The following is a 19,254-nucleotide window of genomic DNA, read 5'->3' as shown; positions in this document are numbered from 1 at the left end:
TACAACGGAAAAGGATGAATAGTATATGTTTTGCACATATGCAAAAAATCATCTCCTCTTTTGTGGCAGCAGAAACTGTGGGACTAACAACACTTTCCTCAACAGTTTCCATCTCTTATAGTTGCTCTTCTCAGCTAAGCCACTATAAAGGTCAATTTAATCAGCATAAGAACTTTCTAAGTGCCAGCATAAAGAGACACCGGGCAATAATGGTTCCCCAGGGATGGTTTTAATTCACCAATTTATGGGGTTGGAAAACTCTGCTGGTAACTGGCAACGGCATCTTCGTGTCCTTAGGAAAGCACCGAAGTTTTAACATTTAAAAGTAAAAAAACAGGAAAATTGAAATCGTTCACAGGTGTTAAAACACAGAACACCACCTTGGCTGCTGGATATGAATGGATTTGGAGCACCACTTCTGGCTTTCCCTAGAGGGAGAAGGAACAGTTTCTAATTGAAACGTCCAATTCCACAAGTCAAATAACAAGTCTGTATTGACAGCCCTTCCCCATGTGCCAGGTGCTGTGCTGGATGCTGCAGCTACAGCCATGAGTGAGAGATTCTGGGGGAAGAGATCCTGCTTTCACGGCGACAGAGCAGGGTAGGTAACTTTAATGCCAAAACTCCTAGAAGTACTGGCTATATAACAATATCCTTTTAATTACACAGCTGAGCTTGCAAGAAAGCAAGGAAGATCCACCAGGGCCAAAAATGTTGGGGGGAACTAGAAAGTCCAGTGGCAAATGAGGTCAGGCCTTTACAGTTGCCCTGGAAAAGGGGGCTGTTTATTCCCCCTGGGCCCACCTGAAAACAGGAAATTGAAAGTGAGCCCACATTTAAAGTGAGGACCCTCAAAAAGACAGAGCAGACTAGGAAAAAATTAGCCTGTTGGCACATAGTAACAATACGAAAGCTCTGAATTAAGAGGAAAAATGATCATCTGTAACCATAGGTCTTTCCATAAGCTAATTTTAGATTTAAATTGTACTACTACATGGTCTGAAAATCCCCATGGCAAAACTTTCACACAAAAAGTGGTCAGGCTTGCAATAACTGTGTAACATTTGGGAGAAAAAATACAAAACTCTGAAGAGACCTACCCTTAATCAGAGTATGATTCCCACAAATAAAGCTCTGTTGAAGATGAGCTCACAACAGAAAATACAAAAGTTTATGCACAAAGAAGCCATCACAAACAAGACTTGGAAAATCCACCAAATAGTAGAATAAGACTCTGAAAAAACTTAACGGAATGATCAGAGAAGCGATAATATATAAGCATATATCCAATTATTAAAGTCAAAAGGAAACAATGAAAAACATGAGAAAAAAAGACAGTGACCAAGCCAATTTGGGTGGGAGATGGGGGAGGGGGAAACACAGAAAAATCATTACTGAAATTTACAACCTTAACAAATAGTTTGCACAGTCTTTGGCCATAGCAGCCTGAACGCGCCCGACCCGGTCTTCTCTCCACAAATAGTTTGCACAGAGATCAGACCAAGTTAAAGAGAGAATCAATTAACTGGAACACAAATCTGAGAAAATTACCCAGCAAAGGGTTTATACCAATTAAAAGATACCATGAAAAATGAAAATGAGAATAAGAAGCGTGAGAAGGAAATTAAGAAAATGGAGGAGGTGTGATGGGGCGCCTGGGTGGCGCAGTCGGTTAAGCGTCCGACTTCAGCCAGGTCACGATCTCGCGGTCCGGGAGTTCGAGCCCCGCGTCAGGCTCTGGGCTGATGGCTCGGAGCCTGGAGCCTGTTTCCGATTCTGTGTCTCCCTCTCTCTCTGCCCCTCCCCCGTTCATGCTCTGTCTCTCTCTGTCCCAAAAATAAATAAACGTTGAAAAAAAAAATTTTTTTAAAAAAGAAAATGGAGGAGGTGTGATATTTTTTTTTTAACGTTTACTCATTTATTTTGAGACAGAGTATACACACACATGCGCGTGTGAGAAGGGAAGGGGCAGAGAGTGAGAAGGAGAGAGAGAATCCCAAGCAGGTTTTGCACTGCCAGTGCAGAGCCCATCACAGGACTCAATCCCTCGAACCATGAGATCATGACCCGAGCCGAAATCAAGAGTCAGACGCTCAACCGAGCCACCCAGGTGCTCCGGAGATGTGATATTCAAAGACAGAACTGGGGGTGCCTGGGTGGCTCAGTTGGTTGAGGGTCCGACTTCAGCTCAGGTCATGATCTGGCGGTCTGTGAGTTTGAGGCTCATGTCAGGCTCTGTGCTGACAACTCCGAGCCTGGAGCCTGCTTTGGATTCTGTGTCTCCCTCTCTCTCTGCCCATTCCCCATTTTGTGCTCTGTCTCTCTCTGTCTCGAAAATAAAATAAATGTGAAAAAAATTTTTTGAAAGAAAGAAAGAAAGAACTGAAAAATTCCCAGAGCTAATTTTCAACAATCAGCAAAACTAAAAGGCAACCAATGAAATGGGAGAAGATATTTGCAAATGACATCAGGTAAGGGGTTAGTATCCAAAATTTATAAGGGACTTATCAAAATCAACACCCAAAAAACAAATAATTTAGGGAAGAAATAGGCAAAAGGCATGAATAGACACTTTTCCAAAGAAGACATCCAGATGGCTAACAGACATATGAAAAAGTGCTCAACATCACTCATCATCAGGGAAATACAAACCAAAACCACAATGAGATAGCACCTCACACCTGTCAGAATGGCTAACATTAACAACTCAGGTAACAATAGATGTTGGCAAGGATGCAGAGAAAGAGGAACCTTTCTGCACGGCTGGTGGGAATGCAAACTGGTGCAGCCACTCTGGAAAACAGTATGGAGGTTCCTCAAAAAATTAAAAATAGAACTACCCTACGACCCAGCAATTACACTACTAAGTATTTATCCAAAGGATATAGGAGTGCTATTTCAAAGGGGCACATACACCCCAATGCTTATAGCAACACTACTGACAATAGTCAAAGTATGGAAAGTGCCCAAATGTCCATCGACTGATGAATGGATAAAGAAGATGTGATATATATACACAATGGAGTATTACTCAGTGATCAAAAAGAATGAAATCTTGCCATTTGTAACAATGTGGATAGAACCAGAATATATGATGCTAAGTGAAATAAATCAGAGAAAAACAAATATCATGATTTCACTCATATGTGGAATTTAAGACACAAAACAAATGAACATAAGGGAATGGAAGCAAAAATAATATAAAAACAGAGAGGAAGACAAACCATAAGAGACTCTTAAATACAGAGAACAAACTGAGGGTTGCTGGAGGGGTTTTGGGTGGGGGGTTGGGCTAAATGGGCAAAAGGCAATTAAAGAGGACACTTGCTGGGATGAGCACTGGGTGTTATATGTAAGTGATAAATGTATCAATAAATTCTATTCCTGAAATCACTATTATACTATATGTTATCTAACTTGGATTTAAAGTTAAAAACAAAATTTAAAAAAAAGATAATGGAATTTTCAGACAATAATACACTCATACCTGGGCATACTGTTTGAAACTATAGAGCAACAAAGACAAAAAAATCCTAAATATGTTCAAGCAGAGAAGAATGAAAATTAACAAGTGAAATTACAATTTAAAAGAGTAATAATCTCCAGGAGAATATAAAACAGAATAGGACAAAATGGTTTTTAATGTTGCTGATGTTTTTTCAAAGTTTTATTTATTTATTTTGAGAGAGACAGAGAAAGCATGAGTGGGAGGGGGCACAGAGAGAGGAAGAGAGAGAGAGAGAGAATCCCAAGCAGGCTCCTCTCTGTTAGCACAGAGACTGACATGGGGCTCGATCTCATGAAACCATGAGATCATGACCTGAGCTGAAATCAAGAGTTGGATGCTTAACCAATTGAGCCACCCAGGCACCCCTAGGACAAAAGGTTTTTGATGGGGCAGTCGGGTAACACAGGAGTTGAATGAGCTTTGAATGATGAGAAGGAGTCCAGAGTAAGGAGACCTGTGGGAACAGTGTTCCAGGCAAAGGCAATGCCAAGTACAGGCAAAGACACCAATGGAGGAATGAATTTGGTGCACTCAAGGAAAAGGAAGAAGGCTAGTGTGGCTGAGTACAGTGAATCTCAGGCAGAATAGAGTGAAAAGAAGAGCTGAGAATGCAGGAAGAGGCCATGCCTCATATGACATGCACAACAGTTAAAATAACAGCCAAAATACCATAGCTGGTAAATTCGTTGTTGGCTATAATGTTGCAGGATATTTGAACAATATCAAAATATTTTTCAACTCTTTTAAGTTTATTTATTTTGAGAGAGAGCATGCACACGCACAAGCAGGGGAGAAGCAGAGAGAAGGAGAGACAGAATCCCAAGCAGGCTCAGAGCCATCAAGGCAGAGCCCAATGCAGGGCTCGAACTGACAAACTGTGAGATCATGACCTGAGCAGAGACCAAGACTCAGATGCTTAACCAACTGCACCACACAGGCACCCCTATTTTTGCAACAGTTTTTAAAAAAAAAAAAATTTTTAAACATTTATTTATTTTTGAGAGGCAGAGAGAAAGGGAAACACAGAATCAGAAACAGGCTCCAGGTTCTGAGCTATAAGGACAGAGACTGACTCAGACTTGAACCCAAAAACCGTGAGATCGTGACCTGAGCTAAAGTCAGGCACTCCACCAACTGTGCCAGCCAGGCGCCCCTATTTTTGCAACTCTCACAATTACTTTTCAACTGGGGGCCCCCTTCCCCCTTTTTTGGTCTCCCTGCCTTGTGGCTGCTACTACATAGTTAGTAACAAAATCAACTTTCCTTCCAGTCCTGAACCAGAAATAGCTTTCCAGAGAACAGACCAAATTCTAGCACTATACATCTACTAGACTGAAGTTCTACCTGATTTTGGTAATGCTCTGTAACCTAAGGACAACAAAGTCTTCATAAATAAGACAGATTTGAAATGGCTAAATGAGAAAAGACAGCAAACAACTGTAACACAGAATCAGTTATTTTTATTCTACCTTAGATAGAACTTTCAAATTCTGAAAATGCAGCACTTTTAGGCCCAGGTCCTTAAAAAAAGATTTGTAGGTGATCGTAAAAACACTCTATCCACAAAGTTTTGTGGATTTACACCTTTATTTTTACAGTAAGAAAGTTAATATCAGTTTTTCTCTAATACCAATGGTTTTAAGGCTGCTTGAAAAGCTGAGGGAAATAGAATTGTCCATTTTGAATTGGATGTAAGAAGGCTGTAGAAGAGTTGGGGACGAAGGAAAGGAAGCTCAGGCAGAGGAATGATCCAGTAGGAGTCCTGACCCACTGTTTTCCACATATTAGTCTAACCTCCTTTTGATGGCGGGGATTGTCACGGACTACTTTTTAATGTTTTGAGGTTTTTTTGAGAGAAAGAGAGAGAGAGAGAATGAGACATGGAGGGGCAGAGAGAGAAGGAGACACAGAATCTGAAGAAGGCCCCAGGCTCAGCTGTCACCACAGAGCCCGACGTGGGGCTCGAACTCATGAACCGTGAGAACATGACCTGAGCTGAAGTTGGACTCTTAACCGACTGAGCTACCCAGGCTCCCTTGTCACGTACTACTTTTGTATCCTTCACAATATAAACTATACATGACAATTACTCCTTTGAGCTTTACTACCTAAAAGAACTCAGTCTCATCCTTTCTGATAAAAGCGTAAGCCATTGCCAAGAACCAAGGCTCTGCTTTGTATGCACTAAGGTATTAGGAATGAATTTTTAGGCTATTTGGTTGAGTTCAGTAATTTTCCAAAAGGACAAATAGCCCGGGCAGGTTCCCCTAAACAAGCCAATAAATCTAATCTGGTAAGATTCAGCCTCATTCCTCACATTTGATAGTATGCTTGACCCCTAAGGCCTCTAGCCTTCAGTTCCCTAGGCTTGAGAGCACCCAGTCTCCCCACCCTCTAGCTACAAAGTACCATAAAGGGTAAAGCCAAAGACTGGAGCTCGTAACACTTAAGAAAAGCCTAGAACCAATGTGGGCAGCTGCTGGTTCAAGATGCGGATGAAGTGTGTACTGTTGAAGGGCAGAGCTGGGGAACCCTTGCTGTCGCAGGGACAAGGATCCATTTACTTTAACCTGTGAGGGCCTCCTGGAACAATTCTGTCTGGGGACCACCAAGGATCTGAGGAAAGACAACACAGTGAATCAGAACAAATCATGGCATCTCACAAATAATGAATTTGTCTCAAAGTAGCAATGAAGACACTTAGATAAAAACACGCAACAAAACAGAGACATATTTCCTAAAGTGTGGTCAGCAGGCCCAAAAATTGCCTGGGGTATTTCAGAACATAGATTAAGAACTTCTAAGGGCTCACCTCATATATATTCAAGTTTGAGAACCATTGCTCTAGATTTATAAAAAAGTACAATATACGTGGTTCTTGCCCTCTAAAAGTGGAATGGTCTAATATTCTTTTCCTACAATCCCAAACACATCCCAAAAGTTACCCCCAAGGGTAGCCAAGACATATAAATGTATATGAATCAACATATAGAATCAAGACATATAAAATTATTCATATGCTTTTTGCCTCACTCCATTATATATATATATATATATATAAAATAGATCATAAATTTTTTTACAAGAGTAACAGGTACACTCGTATCCACACCAGTCCTGCTGCATTGCAAAGTGGATCCTCATTAAATAGCCCCCAAACAGAGCAGCCAACAAAGAAATTAAAATCCATTTCCTGTGTTGCTATTAGGAACCTGAATAACAAACTCAGAAAAAGCCACTTGACCCTGGTAGGAAAATCCCAGAGCACAGATCGGAAGTTGCAACATATTCCATGGTTTTATTAAAGGCTACTTGCCGATGTCCTAGCACATGCAAGCCCATGGGGGTCTGCTGGCTGCATCAGCTCAGGACATTGGGTTACTGTGCAATTCTTTCACCCCTGGATACTTAGAAGGAAAGGCAGTCTTGCCTTGAGGTATCCCCAGCAATCCCCCATCACTGGCCTCTTCTACCACGGAACAAATGCACTGAGAAGTGTGGCATCTTCAGCAAGGGCTGATGCAGAGCTAAGGGGCGAGGGGCAGGTAGCACTCAACGGAGCAGGTGGCACTCAGGCAGGAGGACAATGCATCCACCTATCATGTATGTGTCCACAGTTGATCCCATGAGGGCAGATTCTTTCCTTCCCATACTGTGTGGCTGCCTCCTGCTTGAAAGCAAGGATTGCCAGTGGTGGCCCTCAGACCACAATGAGCCCACTAAGGAGTTTTGGCCCACATGGTAACTTTGTTTTTCAACTTTTTAAAAAATGGAATTAACAGACTTTTTTTTTTTTTTTTTACCAGCAAAAACAGGGTTACTCAAGAATAGAAGAGAACTGCAATCTGAGACAAGCAAGCTATGGCAGGAACCATAGGCAAGTCCCTAATTGTCAACATTTTCAAATGAAAAGGAGTCATACAGAAATCAGATTTCCAGCTTCTCTTGCAAATTCCGGGCCCACAATCCCTTAGCAGCATATTAGGTTGGCTCACAGATGTACATGGGCTCTGGCTCCACCTCAGCCTCCCCCACAATCCCTGCTGTCCACGAAGCCCATCTGCTTAACTCAAGCTGTCACTGCCTGGCCCGTGTGGGCATCTGATTAGCTTCTCCTGCTCTCAAGTTCAGTAATAGATGTTCATCTCCTCACCTTGAGGTTAAGGCATGCCGCAGAGACTCAAACATAAACAGCAGACATATTAATTTTCCACACTGAGGCTCAAGCAACACCTTATGCACAACATGTAAAACAGGGACCTAGACAAAGGGGAGGACCCCTCTTCACTGTATGAGGGAAGTGTCTCTGGACAATCAGGAAAACTTCCTGACACTCAACAGGTTGGACACTCAACCAAATTCTTCCCAGTGACTGTGTTGTTTATCAAGTATTCAGCTGGGCACTGTTACCTATGCTATGTTTTACATATAGGAACCGAGAAAAGTCACACAGCTAGAACAAGTTTTCTGGATCTAAAGCCCAAATTTTAGTGGAAAGAATTTTAATGCTTAGGGGTTATCCCAAACTTTCATGCTAGATGCTGACAGGCACAAAAACGACAGATAAGATATGGACTTTGCCTTTGAGGAACTTTGTAATAACCAAACTGCTAGGTTTCAAAAAAAAAAAAAAAAAAAGTTGAGGGGCACCTGGGTGGCTCAGTCAGTTAAGCCTCTGACTTCGGCTCAGGTTATGATCTCGCAGTTTGTGAGTTCAAGCCCTGCATCAGGCTCTGTGCTGACAGCTTGGAGCTTGGAGCCTGCTTCAGATTCTGTGTCTCCCTCTCTCTTTGCCCCTCCCCTGCTCGTGCACTGTCTCTCTCAAAAATAATCATTAAAAAAAATTTTTTTTGATTAAAAGTTGATATTTCAGTTCTTATTACTGAAAATCTTACTGAAATATTCAGGTTTATTGTGTACCTTAATTAAGTACAACCTAATCAGCAGGATTCATTCTTTTTTTAATGATTTATAAGGTGGCAAAGCCTCCAGGTCCTAATTTGGAGCAAGGATGGTATATACACAGGACACACATATAAAATTAATATATAAAAAATACACATTTATATAGGACTTTCAAGGTTTTCAAGCTTCTTTAACAGCCAGCCTCTCATTTGAAATTAACATCCAGCACCCTGCAAGAGGTCAGAAGTGCTACGACCCTATCTCAGAGATAAGGAATGGCCACTTAGCCTAATAAGACTACAGATGACAGAATCGGGGCTGTGGAAACCCTGGTCTTCTTACTTTTGGGTCAGTGTTCTTTCTATGACTAACTTCCAGCTCATCAAAGTCTTTGCTAAATCTTGAAAATGGCTCTTTTTTTTTTTTTTTTAATTTTTTGATGTTTATTTATTTTTGAAAGAGAGAGTGAGAGAGAGAGAGAGTGGGGGGGTAGGAGTAGTAAGAGAGGGAGACACAGAATCCAAAGCAGGCTCCAGGCTCTGAGCTGTCAGCCCAGAGCCTGACGTGGGGCTCGAACTAGCAAGCTGCGAGGTAATGACCTGAGCTGAAGTTGGATGCTTAACCGACTGAGCCACCCAGGCGCCCCAAAAATGGCTCTTGATCAAATAAAATACTCACTTCTTTGCCCAGAAAGAGGTATCATTTTCAAAGGTATCTGAAATATTGAAAGTACGAGTTGACTTATCACTGGTGTGCTTTATTTTTTTTTTCAACGGTTTTTTTTTTTTTTTTTTTGGGACAGAGAGAGACAGAGCATGAACGGGGGAGGGGCAGAGAGAGAGGGAGACACAGAATCGGAAACAGGCTCCAGGCTCCGAGCCATGAGCCCAGAGCCTGACGTGGGGCTCGAACTCACAGACCGCGAGATCGTGACCTGGCTGAAGTCGGACGCTTAACCGACTGCGCCACCCAGGCGCCCCTCACTGGTGTGCTTTAAAAGAGACTCATCACAGTTTCATTTGACAGAGAAGCACATGTGGTATCTCAGAGGTATTCCTTACTTTAAGCAAAATTCTAAATTTAATCCCATTTTTTCCTCAGCAGTTCCATCCCAAAAGTGGCTTTTGTTGGGAGCAAAAGAAATAATAACGCGACTGTCTTGTCTGCTGTCTCGAGACCAGTTCCAGAGATTTACTGGCAATAAAAAACATTTGACATTGTTCAAGGAAACTGTTGACTTCTACCTGGGACAAAGTGTCACATTAAAAATGGTCTCTCTGGAAGCAGATACAAGATTAAAAAAAAAAAAAAAAAAAAAAATCTTTAGGATCCAGAGGCTATGTCTCCAAAGGGCTCTGAATAACTTTAAAGAACTTGCTGAACTCTAAGACCTTACACTTAAAGATTAAAGGAGACGCCAGATGACTTAGAAAAGGGGGAATTTACTGCATTATCATAGATAGATTACAATAAGCCTAAGCCACAGCAACAGGCACCTGGTTTGACATACGGCCTGTTATTGAAATAACGGTAGCCTAATTATTCTTTAAACTGTATAAAGTTATTATTTGGGCACTACTGAGATCCCATCCTTCTGAAAGTGGTTATCCAGATTATTCAGAGTAAGAGATAAAATGCCAGTGCCAGAAGGGCTTGATCTTAGCTATTCACCATAAAAAATTAACTCTATTTCTGTCCTTCACAAGACATAGCACCTGCTGATTAGGGGCAACCAAGATGTCAAGATTCTTAATCTCTGGGCAGGTAGTTAACACAGATTGCTTGCAATGCAGTGAGAAGTACACATATTTTCCCTGTATTAAAACATTTCAGTCCATTTTCTCTAAGGCCTGTGACTTCTGTGACTGCTCCCTAAGCAAAGTGGAGGCACTACGCATCAGTAATGTCTAGCCCAGAGTTTCTCTGCCTTGGCAGTACTGGCACTTGGGGCCAGATAATTCTTTGTGCAGAGACCATCCCACGCATTGTAAGATGTTTAACAGCAACCCTGGCCTCTATTCACTAGAAGCTGATAGCAACACCCTACCTCCCAGTTGTGACAACTAACAACACCCAGACACTGCCAAATGTCCCCTAGGTAGAGGTGGAAAATTGCCCCTAGTTTAGAACCACTGTTCCAGCCAAACTGCACCATACCATTTAGGGCAGAATCATGTTCTATCCGGTCTTCTTGCCTGATTGCCTCATGGGCTCCCCAACCACCCTGTAAATTCCCCAGGAGCAAGAGTGATGTCAATCTCACAAGTGCACCTGCCTTAGCAAAGGATCAGACATGCAAAAATCTTCAGAAAGTGCTGATCCTGCTAAGAGTCAAGGAACCCCAGGGGCTAGTCCTCCCCCGTGCTCCCTGTGCCTCTTAGCTACAACGGTACAAGCAGTGGCATGAAGGGATTCTCCAGGGGTAAGGCCAAGGCTCTGGTGATGTGCTTTTGCATGACTGCTGAGAGACCTACCCATTGGCTCTCTGGCTATGACAGGTTTACAGTAACCCAGCACAATCTGAGCTTGGCCCATAAATCCAGAACCTCACCTGGAGACAGGGAAATGATAACACTTTCTATTTTTGTTGGCAGCCTGCCCTGGCCTATCCTGGGCCTCCCCACCACACGCCAGAGCCACACCCGGAGGAGTGGGAGTTCACAGGTATTCACGCCACTGCCTGGTACACAACCAGGAATTTCCAAGCCCTTGATGAAAGCCACATGATCAGATGGGCAGTATCTGAAACCAAGAACGAAACCACGTGTCACGGTTCAGTGGAAGAACTTGAGAATATGTATGGTAAGCAAGAGAACCAAACAATAAAAATTTTCTGGCCTCCTTGATCCAAGGGAACCAATGCCTTATGTACAAGATAGTCTCAGCAAACCCGAAGCCACTTTTAGGAAAAGAAGTCACCACGTTATACTCCAGCCATTCTCGAAGCATGTCTCTTTCTCCTGAAATGCATACAGCTTTCCCCTACCCCTTCCTCTCTCAGTTAAAAGAGCAAGATAGGTCAAGCAAGTAGCCTCCTAGGACTGAATCACCATTTCCAGCAACCAGCATCCGATGCCCCTTACGAGGTCCAGGATTCAAGTCCAGTTGAGCCCCTGCCCAGAGAAGCGATGGCTACAAAGGAACACAGAAATGGCTAAAGCAAGTCAACGTGAAGAGCTGTTTCAAATCACTGCTGCTATAAATTAGCAACAGAGTCAGGAAGGGCCAGGGAGGGAGAGTTAAGAAACTTGGTACCTGGCTGCTAGGGAACTGGGGCAGAAAAAGGAATTTTCTAGCAGCCCCAAATTATTGTTCTCCTGGACTAAAATTTACCTCTTCAAGGAAAAGGGGCGGGAGGGGGTGGATCCAACTCGTGGGATATCACTGGAGGAAGTGAATGTTTTCTTTGGCTCCACCCCGGATAAAAGTTTCAAAATCAGCAGATCCATTCTTCTTTTCCACTAAGTTACTGTCCAGTCCGCTGGTTTCTCTTTGCTTTGATAACAGGAGTGTGATGAAAAACAAGCCACACTGCTCTCCAAATGCAGCTTCTTGCAACAGAGATGGTTGGGGGTTTAAAAATCCATCTGAAAGGGCCAAGAGGAGAATCACCCTTTCTTACCTTTAGTGACAGTGGGGGAACTGAAGTGCTCTATGGAGCTGTCACAAGATTTTTACACATCAGTGCCAATAAGGATTTTGGCTCCAGCCTCTGGTAGTACAAACAACAAGCGTCACCTTGGTGTCTCCTGCATTATATACAGACAGTTCCTTTCCAAGCAGGGTCTTGCTTAATTTGCCCTGAACCTGGTAGAGAGAGGCTAAAGCACACACGAGAGACTGATGGTGACCAGGACTCAATACTTAGTCTTTTGCAGAGCACAGGGCACACAGCGAGAAGGTCTGGCAGATTTTGGTACAGGTACCATACAGAGCAGTACGCAAGAGGGAGACAACACTGTTCTCTCAGACCTGGCCGCCAGTGCCACCATGGCCACACATTAGCTAGCCGTGTGATACTAAATAGATAAAAACCTCAAGTTTCAGTTGCCTCGCAACAGAAAGGAGCCTCCCACCTCATGGTGGCTGTCGTGATGAAACAACAAAGGTGTGACGTAATGTTGGTTAATATTCAGCAGTTTGGGGGTTAAACTAGAAGTTGGCAAATTCCCTCCTCCCTCTCCCGAGTCATGGCTCCCAGCCTGCAGCTTTAGGCTGGTGTATACCGTTGGGTTTTCAGTGTTGGCCTTATGAGACCCTAAGATCTCGTATTATGCCCAGGGAGTAACTGGGCTTCGACATTTTGGTTGCCCTGTTACATTCAGCATCAGACCAATTAAGGGCCTCTGGTACCAGCTCCCAGTTTCCAGAATACAAACAGCCCCTTGGGCCAGGAGCCTCTTGTCCGTGACATGTTCCAACACCGGCAAGAGCACTCCAGTCTGGTTGCAGACTACTCATTTCCAGTATCAGCGATCATCTCATTTCGGTGAGGACAATTTGGAGGACAGTGGGCCCCTCCCACAGAGAAAGCAACACTCTGTGGGGCAAGATACAAATCATCATCTTGAGGGGCTCCTGGGTGGCTCAGTTGGTGAGGCAGTTAAGCATCCAATTCTTGATCTCAGCTCAGGTCATGATCTCACAGATCCTGAGATGGAGCCCCGCGTCTGGCTCTGCGCTGACAGCACGGAGCCTGCTTGGGATTCTCTCCGTCCCTCTTCCCCCACGGCCCAGCTGGCACATGCGCCCTCTCTCTCAAAATAAATAAACTTTAAAAACAAAACCAAACAAAAAACCCAAATTATCGTCTTGATAGATCTAGCCTGGACTCCATCGGCCAGCAGTTGCCATCAACTGGTCCTCCCACACACCTACAGTACAACCACTGGGACTACTTACTGGACTGTAGACAGGGCCACCAACAGAAAGCCACCCCCCCCACACACCTGTGAACTTGCGGCACGCTGTCCCTAATGGCGCTCACCACCACCCGCCAAGTGTTCCAATTACCTGCGCCTCGACTTCCCCTACCTGACCGTAGGCCCGTTGAGGGCAGGCAGGGATAGAGTGCATGTCTCTCTGAATCTACAACATGCTTTGAATGGAATACATGCACCGTCCTTTTCAGATAGAGCATGTCGGTCCTAAGAATCCTCCCACATTACGAAATCAATGCCTTCTGAATCAAACATGAACTAGAATTCATTCAAATTAGCAGACTAATGGGGCGCCTGGGTGGCGCAGTCGGTTAAGCGTCCGACTTCAGCCAGGTCACGATCTCGCGGTCCGTGAGTTCGAGCCCCGCGTCAGGCTCTGGGCTGATGGCTCAGAGCCTGGAGCCTGTTTCCCATTCTGTGTCTCCCTCTCTCTCTGCCCCTCCCCTGTTCATGCTCTGTCTCTCTCTATCCCAAAAATAAATAAACGTTGAAAAAAAAAATTAAAAAAAAAAAAAAACAAATTAGCAGACTAAGAATGTTCTGTTACAATCTTATTCTCTGAAATTCAGTAATCCATCTGTTAGGTTTACATGATGGATTCTCTCTTAACCAGAAAACTCATTTTCTGATCTCACTGGTTAATAAAGGGATAACATGCTCAATCGTGTGGTGTATCTACCCTCTGGTACGTCGTACCAAATCCAGAAAGTTCGACAGGTAACTCTTTTCTGAACTTGAGCTCGTCTAAGCACAAAAAGACTGTTCTTTAGTCGATGCTAGCTTCCAATGAACTGTCCTAACTGTCCCTTGCATGGAAGAATACAGCCTACAGCTTATCTGCCCCTTACAGACACTGAATTCATGCCACTCTCATTATTAGACTGAAGGGCCCGAATGCTTTCCTCCTTCTCTGGGTCACAAAGGATGCCAATAGTTGGTGAGCCAAAGTCCTTGTCTTGCCTCAGGCATACTTAATACTAAGACTCATAGACAACAGTTTCCCTTCTCATCTGCAGGAGAAAACAAAAATGACACTCCTAACCTGATCTGTCTGGAATGCTCTTTCCCCAGATCACATGTCTGGTAGACTCCTACTCACCCTTCAAGACTCAGATCAGATATCACCTTCTCAGGAAAGCCTTTCATGCACACCCCTCTCCTCCAGCCATTTGAATGAGATGCTTTCCCACCCTCTGCTGTCCTAGGTCCTGGGCATTCCTGTTATAGTCTCAGCACATTATCATGGGGTTATTTCCATGCTACTAAACCTACGGCGGGGGGGGGGTGCGGAGGCGGGCAGCGAGGTCGTTCTCAAATTGCCAGAAACTAGCAGAGTCAAAACCACCTGGGGAAGTTCATAGAAATGCATATTCCTGGCTGGCCCCAGACCTACAAAATCTACATTGTAATAAGCCCCACTCCCAGGTGATTTCTATGCATTCTGAGAACCACTGCATTAGAGTGTGAGCTCCTAGGAAGTAAGGGTTGTGCTTTATTTATCTTTGCATCCTTTGTGTCAGGTCCGCATTCATTAAGTGTGCAAATCTACTTGCAGTGGCATTATTCAGTAGATGTTGCTTGCAGGAGAGTATTCCATAGAGAAAGATGCAAAGAGGCACAAGCAGTGTCTTATCTAGTACCTGGGCCTCCCAGAAACAACCTTCAGAAAATATGCCTCATCTAAAACAATACAATAATCCTACTCTACTCACACAGGCATTGGGCAAAGCAGTCTAGGTAGTGAGAAAAACTCCAGACTTTGGAATCAGAAGACCGGGGTTTAAAAAGAAGAAACAAAACTTAAATTACCATATCCCTAGCTAGCTGAGCAACTCTAGGCAAATGGCTTACCTTCTGTAAGCCCTAGTATGCACTTCTGAAAAAAACAGAAGAACACTACCACATAAGACAGGGTTGTTATGTGGATTGAGAAAAAAAAAAAAAAAAGTATGAAAGTACATACATACTATATATGATGAAGACCAGTAGCATATGTATTCTTCTGTTCATTTTTTTTTTTAATTTTTTTTAACGTTTATTTATTTTTGAGACAGAGAGAGAGACAGAGCATGAACGGGGGAGGGGCAGAGAGAGAGGGAGACACAGAATCAGAAACAGGCTCCAGGCTCTGAGCCATCAGCCCAGAGCCCGACGCGGGGCTCGAACTCACGGACCGCGAGATCATGACCTGGCTGAAGTCAGACGCTTAACCGACTGCGCCACCCAGGCGCCCCACTCTTCTGTTCATTTTAAAAAGATTTTTTTATATTTATTTTATTTGTGGGGGGGGGGGGAGGGCAGAGACAGAGGGAGACACAGAATTTGAAGCAGGTTCCAGGCTGTCAGCACAGAGCTTGACATGGGGCTTGAACCCACAAACCATGAAATTGTGACCTGAGCCGAAGTCGGATGTTTAACCGAATGAGTTACCAAGGTACCCCCTGTGTCATTTCTCAAAAACAGAATTATCACCAAGTAATATTTAGAAAGCTAGCTTTTCCACAGCTCCAGTAAAGAATGTAGTTACACTGACAGACACAGAAATGCTAGAAATATACAAAATTATGTAATCAAAAACAGTCAAAGTTTTTACAGGCAAGGTTTGAGTCACAGAAGGGCAGAAAAGGTCTTTAAGAGGTCTTCTAGTTCAGCTTTCCGCCAGGGATCTGTTCAGAAACAAGAGCTGAAGATTCACCTGCTGCTGATCCTCTGAGATGCTCCCCAGGACCACCAAACCAGCCCCTCACTTGACCTACCACTGTACCCTCTCACTCAGCTGAGTGGAGGTGATGGGACAGGGGCCCTCCTCTTCTTGTCTCTCCAATATCCATCCAAGATTAACCGCACACGGGTATAGGAAGTGACGGCCTCCCACCCCTCAGTCCGCTCATGCTGGGAGGCCTGTCCACTACACCCTTCACCTCTGGTCCTCCGGCTTCTAGTTTCCTGTACTCCTGCACTCTCGCTCTCACTCTCACATTCCTCAGGATGAGTAACATAAAAATAATGGTTACGTTTTTACTGCATGCCTACTCACTGCCAGCCCAGGTGCTCATGTTTTTAATATATTATTTTGTGAAACCCTCTCAATAACTCTTCCAGCAGGTTTTACGACTGCAGTTTCCAAGATGAGGTTCAAAGCTATTAAGTGGCCTTCTCAAGACCCTGGGGGAGCCAGGATATGGACACAGGCCTTTCTGGCTCCCCAGTCCTGCTCCTTCTACCCTATCATGAGGGGTGGAAACACCCCTCTGCCCCTGACATCTGACATGCGTGCATGGGATGCTTCATCCATCCTATTTCCAATGCTGCTCAAAATCCCTACCAGGGCCCATAGGTTAAAAGGACAGCCTTTCTTGGGGGGCAGAGGGGGGTGCTCAAATGCCCCCTCTCCATCAGCTGCACCAAAGGGACACTGAACAGAGCACTGATGGTATATACGGAGTGAGCTTTTCCGAGACACTTAAAGAATTTTGGGCAACTCAAGGGAGACTTGCTCACCCAGCACTTCTCTAACAGTGAGACTAATGAGGCAGTCCCTAGCAGCGACTCTCTAAGGCTTCTGGTTTGATCTCATCTGTGGCTTTTCCTCACCCAGGAACAGGCAGTAGAGGGTGTGTGTCTGTCCCCACCCCCTCTTACAGCCGCCAATGGTTACAGTTACACATTCCGATACAGACAAGCCTCTCAGACCAAAGGGGGATGGGGTGGCCAACTCTCAGAAGCCCTGGAACAAATAGTTGGCAACAGCTGTGTTCTCAGCAGACAGCAGTTGGTCGCTTGCTACTGTTTTGTCATTCCACACTAGGTTATGGGCTATAATTTAGTGCCCCTCCTTCAAACAGCAGTTCACAAAGCAATCAAGACTCTGCCACAGGGGTCTGTTGACTTTAAAAAGTCTGTCAAGAGGGCCAAAATGTGGCCAATCCCATCCCCAGCCCTCAGAGATATCCAGGATGTCCCTCAGCCACACAGCCCTGACCACATGCCTATAAGGAGAAAGCCTCTGGGAGCCCTTCCCTTCAGAAGATTCCCCTCCCCTCACTCAGAATCCCTTTAGAACGACAAAACTGTGAAGAAATCTCTGCTAACTAGCCAAATCAAAATGGAGAAGGAATAAAAGCAGTTTGGATCAAGAATCTACTCTGCCTCTCCTCCTCCCCAGCCTCTCCCCTCAGCTGTTTCCTCTAGAAGGCTTTGGAAACAGCTTTCCGGTATCTAACGGAAAATCAGAATGGCTGGCCCCAGAGAGACCTCAGGGATGCAGGGGGTTAAGAATACAGTGGCTCTGGAAGTAAGGAGCAACTAGCACACAAGCAGGGAGGACTAGAAATTTCTGCATGGGAGCTGGCCTGCTCTAGCTGCGAGACATTTTCTCAAAGGTTCCCTCCGCCCAAACAGCAGTACAACAAACCAGCTCCCACCCTTCTTCCCTGCCCAAACCCGATCCACGGATAACCAGTTCAGTTACCTGTCTAAGACCCAAAAGGAAAGGCATCCTGCAAGAGCATCGTCCACACTAACGTTTGGAACAAAGGGCTTTTAAAAGTTAAGGTCTTGGACTGAGCATTTCCCCTGGTGGGCCTGCGTGCTCCGCGGTCCCAGTGAACCGGCCTTCCTTAGCAAAGAAGAGAAAGTAAACAGAGTCCTGGGACCAGGCAGGCGCTCTCCCTCCTGCTGTCCTCGCTACTCCCCCTGCCTGGCTCCGACCCACCCCCACCTTCTCGTGACATATCTCAGACGCAGCAAAACCCAAGCTGTCTGCCAAGGGGGAAATGACATCAGTTCAGGCACAGCAGAAAAAACTCCAGACAGCTGCTGTGGAATACTGAGAAGGATGTGCTGCAAACCCACGATGGCCAGCCCTGGACCCACCTAGCACTGGAGCCTGAGACCAGAGGAGGACGGGGCTGCTCCCATCAGCTCCCCTCGGCCAGGGTGCATATAAATCCAATCTGAGTCCAATAAACTGAATAAGGACTGGACTCTAGAACTCTTGAGCTATTGTTTCTTCTCCTTGGGAAAGAAAATCAAGCCCAGTGATTTTCAGTTTCACAGAAACTTTCCTGCCGCCACGCCCGCCAGAGTCAGTGCTCAATAAATAACAGTGCATTAGGTCTGGCTGTCCCGACTTTCTCTAGAGATTGAGGCAATCGGCAGGGAGGGCTTGGTGAGGCACCCTCCCCCCCCACTAAGGTAGGACATGCTACCTCGGACGCTGACCTCTTGAGCCCTCACTTCTACAGGAGAGTTTATATTTCATAAACAAACTGCGCATGTACAGGTGCCAACATCTTTCCTCACTTGTCTTACAAAAGGTACAACAAGTCCCACGGCAGCCTCCAAGTTGCCAGTAAAGCAGATCATCTATATTTAAACCAACTCTTGCTTCTGAAAAGTTCACCACCCTAGGTTTGTCATGCTTTCTTCTCTAAGCTCAGTTTATGGCTGAAAATGGCTAACAGCAAGCTTTGCACAAGGAGCAAAGGCCCTGGGGCTGGTGTCCTGATCTGACTTTTCCTAGTCGGTTGTGTTAGGCCAGCTCTCATCTGGCCAACCTTCCCTACACAGCAGGTCACAGCCGCTCTCTCTGGCCCTGAATCCTCTAGCAAAGACAACACTAACAAAGAACAAAAGGTTCATGTTTGGATCTGTACTTGCAGAAATGACTCTTTTTGGAGGACTTTATAAATCCAAAGTTACTCTCTAATAACTTCTTAGGCTGCAAATTAATTATATTTCCCATCACTCAAACCATGTGTATCTCACCTTTCTTTTTATTTTCTGCAACAGTTTTCTTCCAGTGCTATTCACCGAACGCCTCCACAGGAGTGGCACTGTGCTGGGCACGACCCAGGTACATCAGAAATGACTCTTTACAAATTAGCATCTCTCACCCCC

At 44.7% G+C, this 19,254-nt stretch overlaps 1 protein-coding gene across 3 annotated transcripts in view; it reads right to left on the bottom strand.

Moving 5' to 3' along the window:
- Positions 1-19,254, bottom strand: part of WBP1L (WW domain binding protein 1 like) — a 62,309-nt gene that overhangs the window by 21,210 nt on the left and 21,845 nt on the right. Inside the window, exon 1 of one of the 3 annotated variants that reach the window (XM_040486307.1) lies at positions 17,825-18,151. The exons of the other annotated variants lie outside the window; for them this stretch is intronic. Coding sequence (XP_040342241.1) covers positions 17,825-17,851 — 27 coding nt within the window. The 5' untranslated portion in view covers positions 17,852-18,151. Of the gene's footprint in view, positions 1-17,824; positions 18,152-19,254 lie in introns of those variants that run through there. 3 annotated transcript variants of the gene reach the window in all.

Source organism: Herpailurus yagouaroundi, unplaced genomic scaffold (assembly GCF_014898765.1).
Source record: "Herpailurus yagouaroundi ecotype Mexico unplaced genomic scaffold, PumYag 163, whole genome shotgun sequence".
Lineage (NCBI taxonomy): Eukaryota > Metazoa > Chordata > Mammalia > Carnivora > Felidae > Herpailurus > Herpailurus yagouaroundi.
The sequence above is the reverse complement of the archived record's forward strand: the minus strand, read 5'-3'. Positions and strand labels throughout refer to the sequence as shown.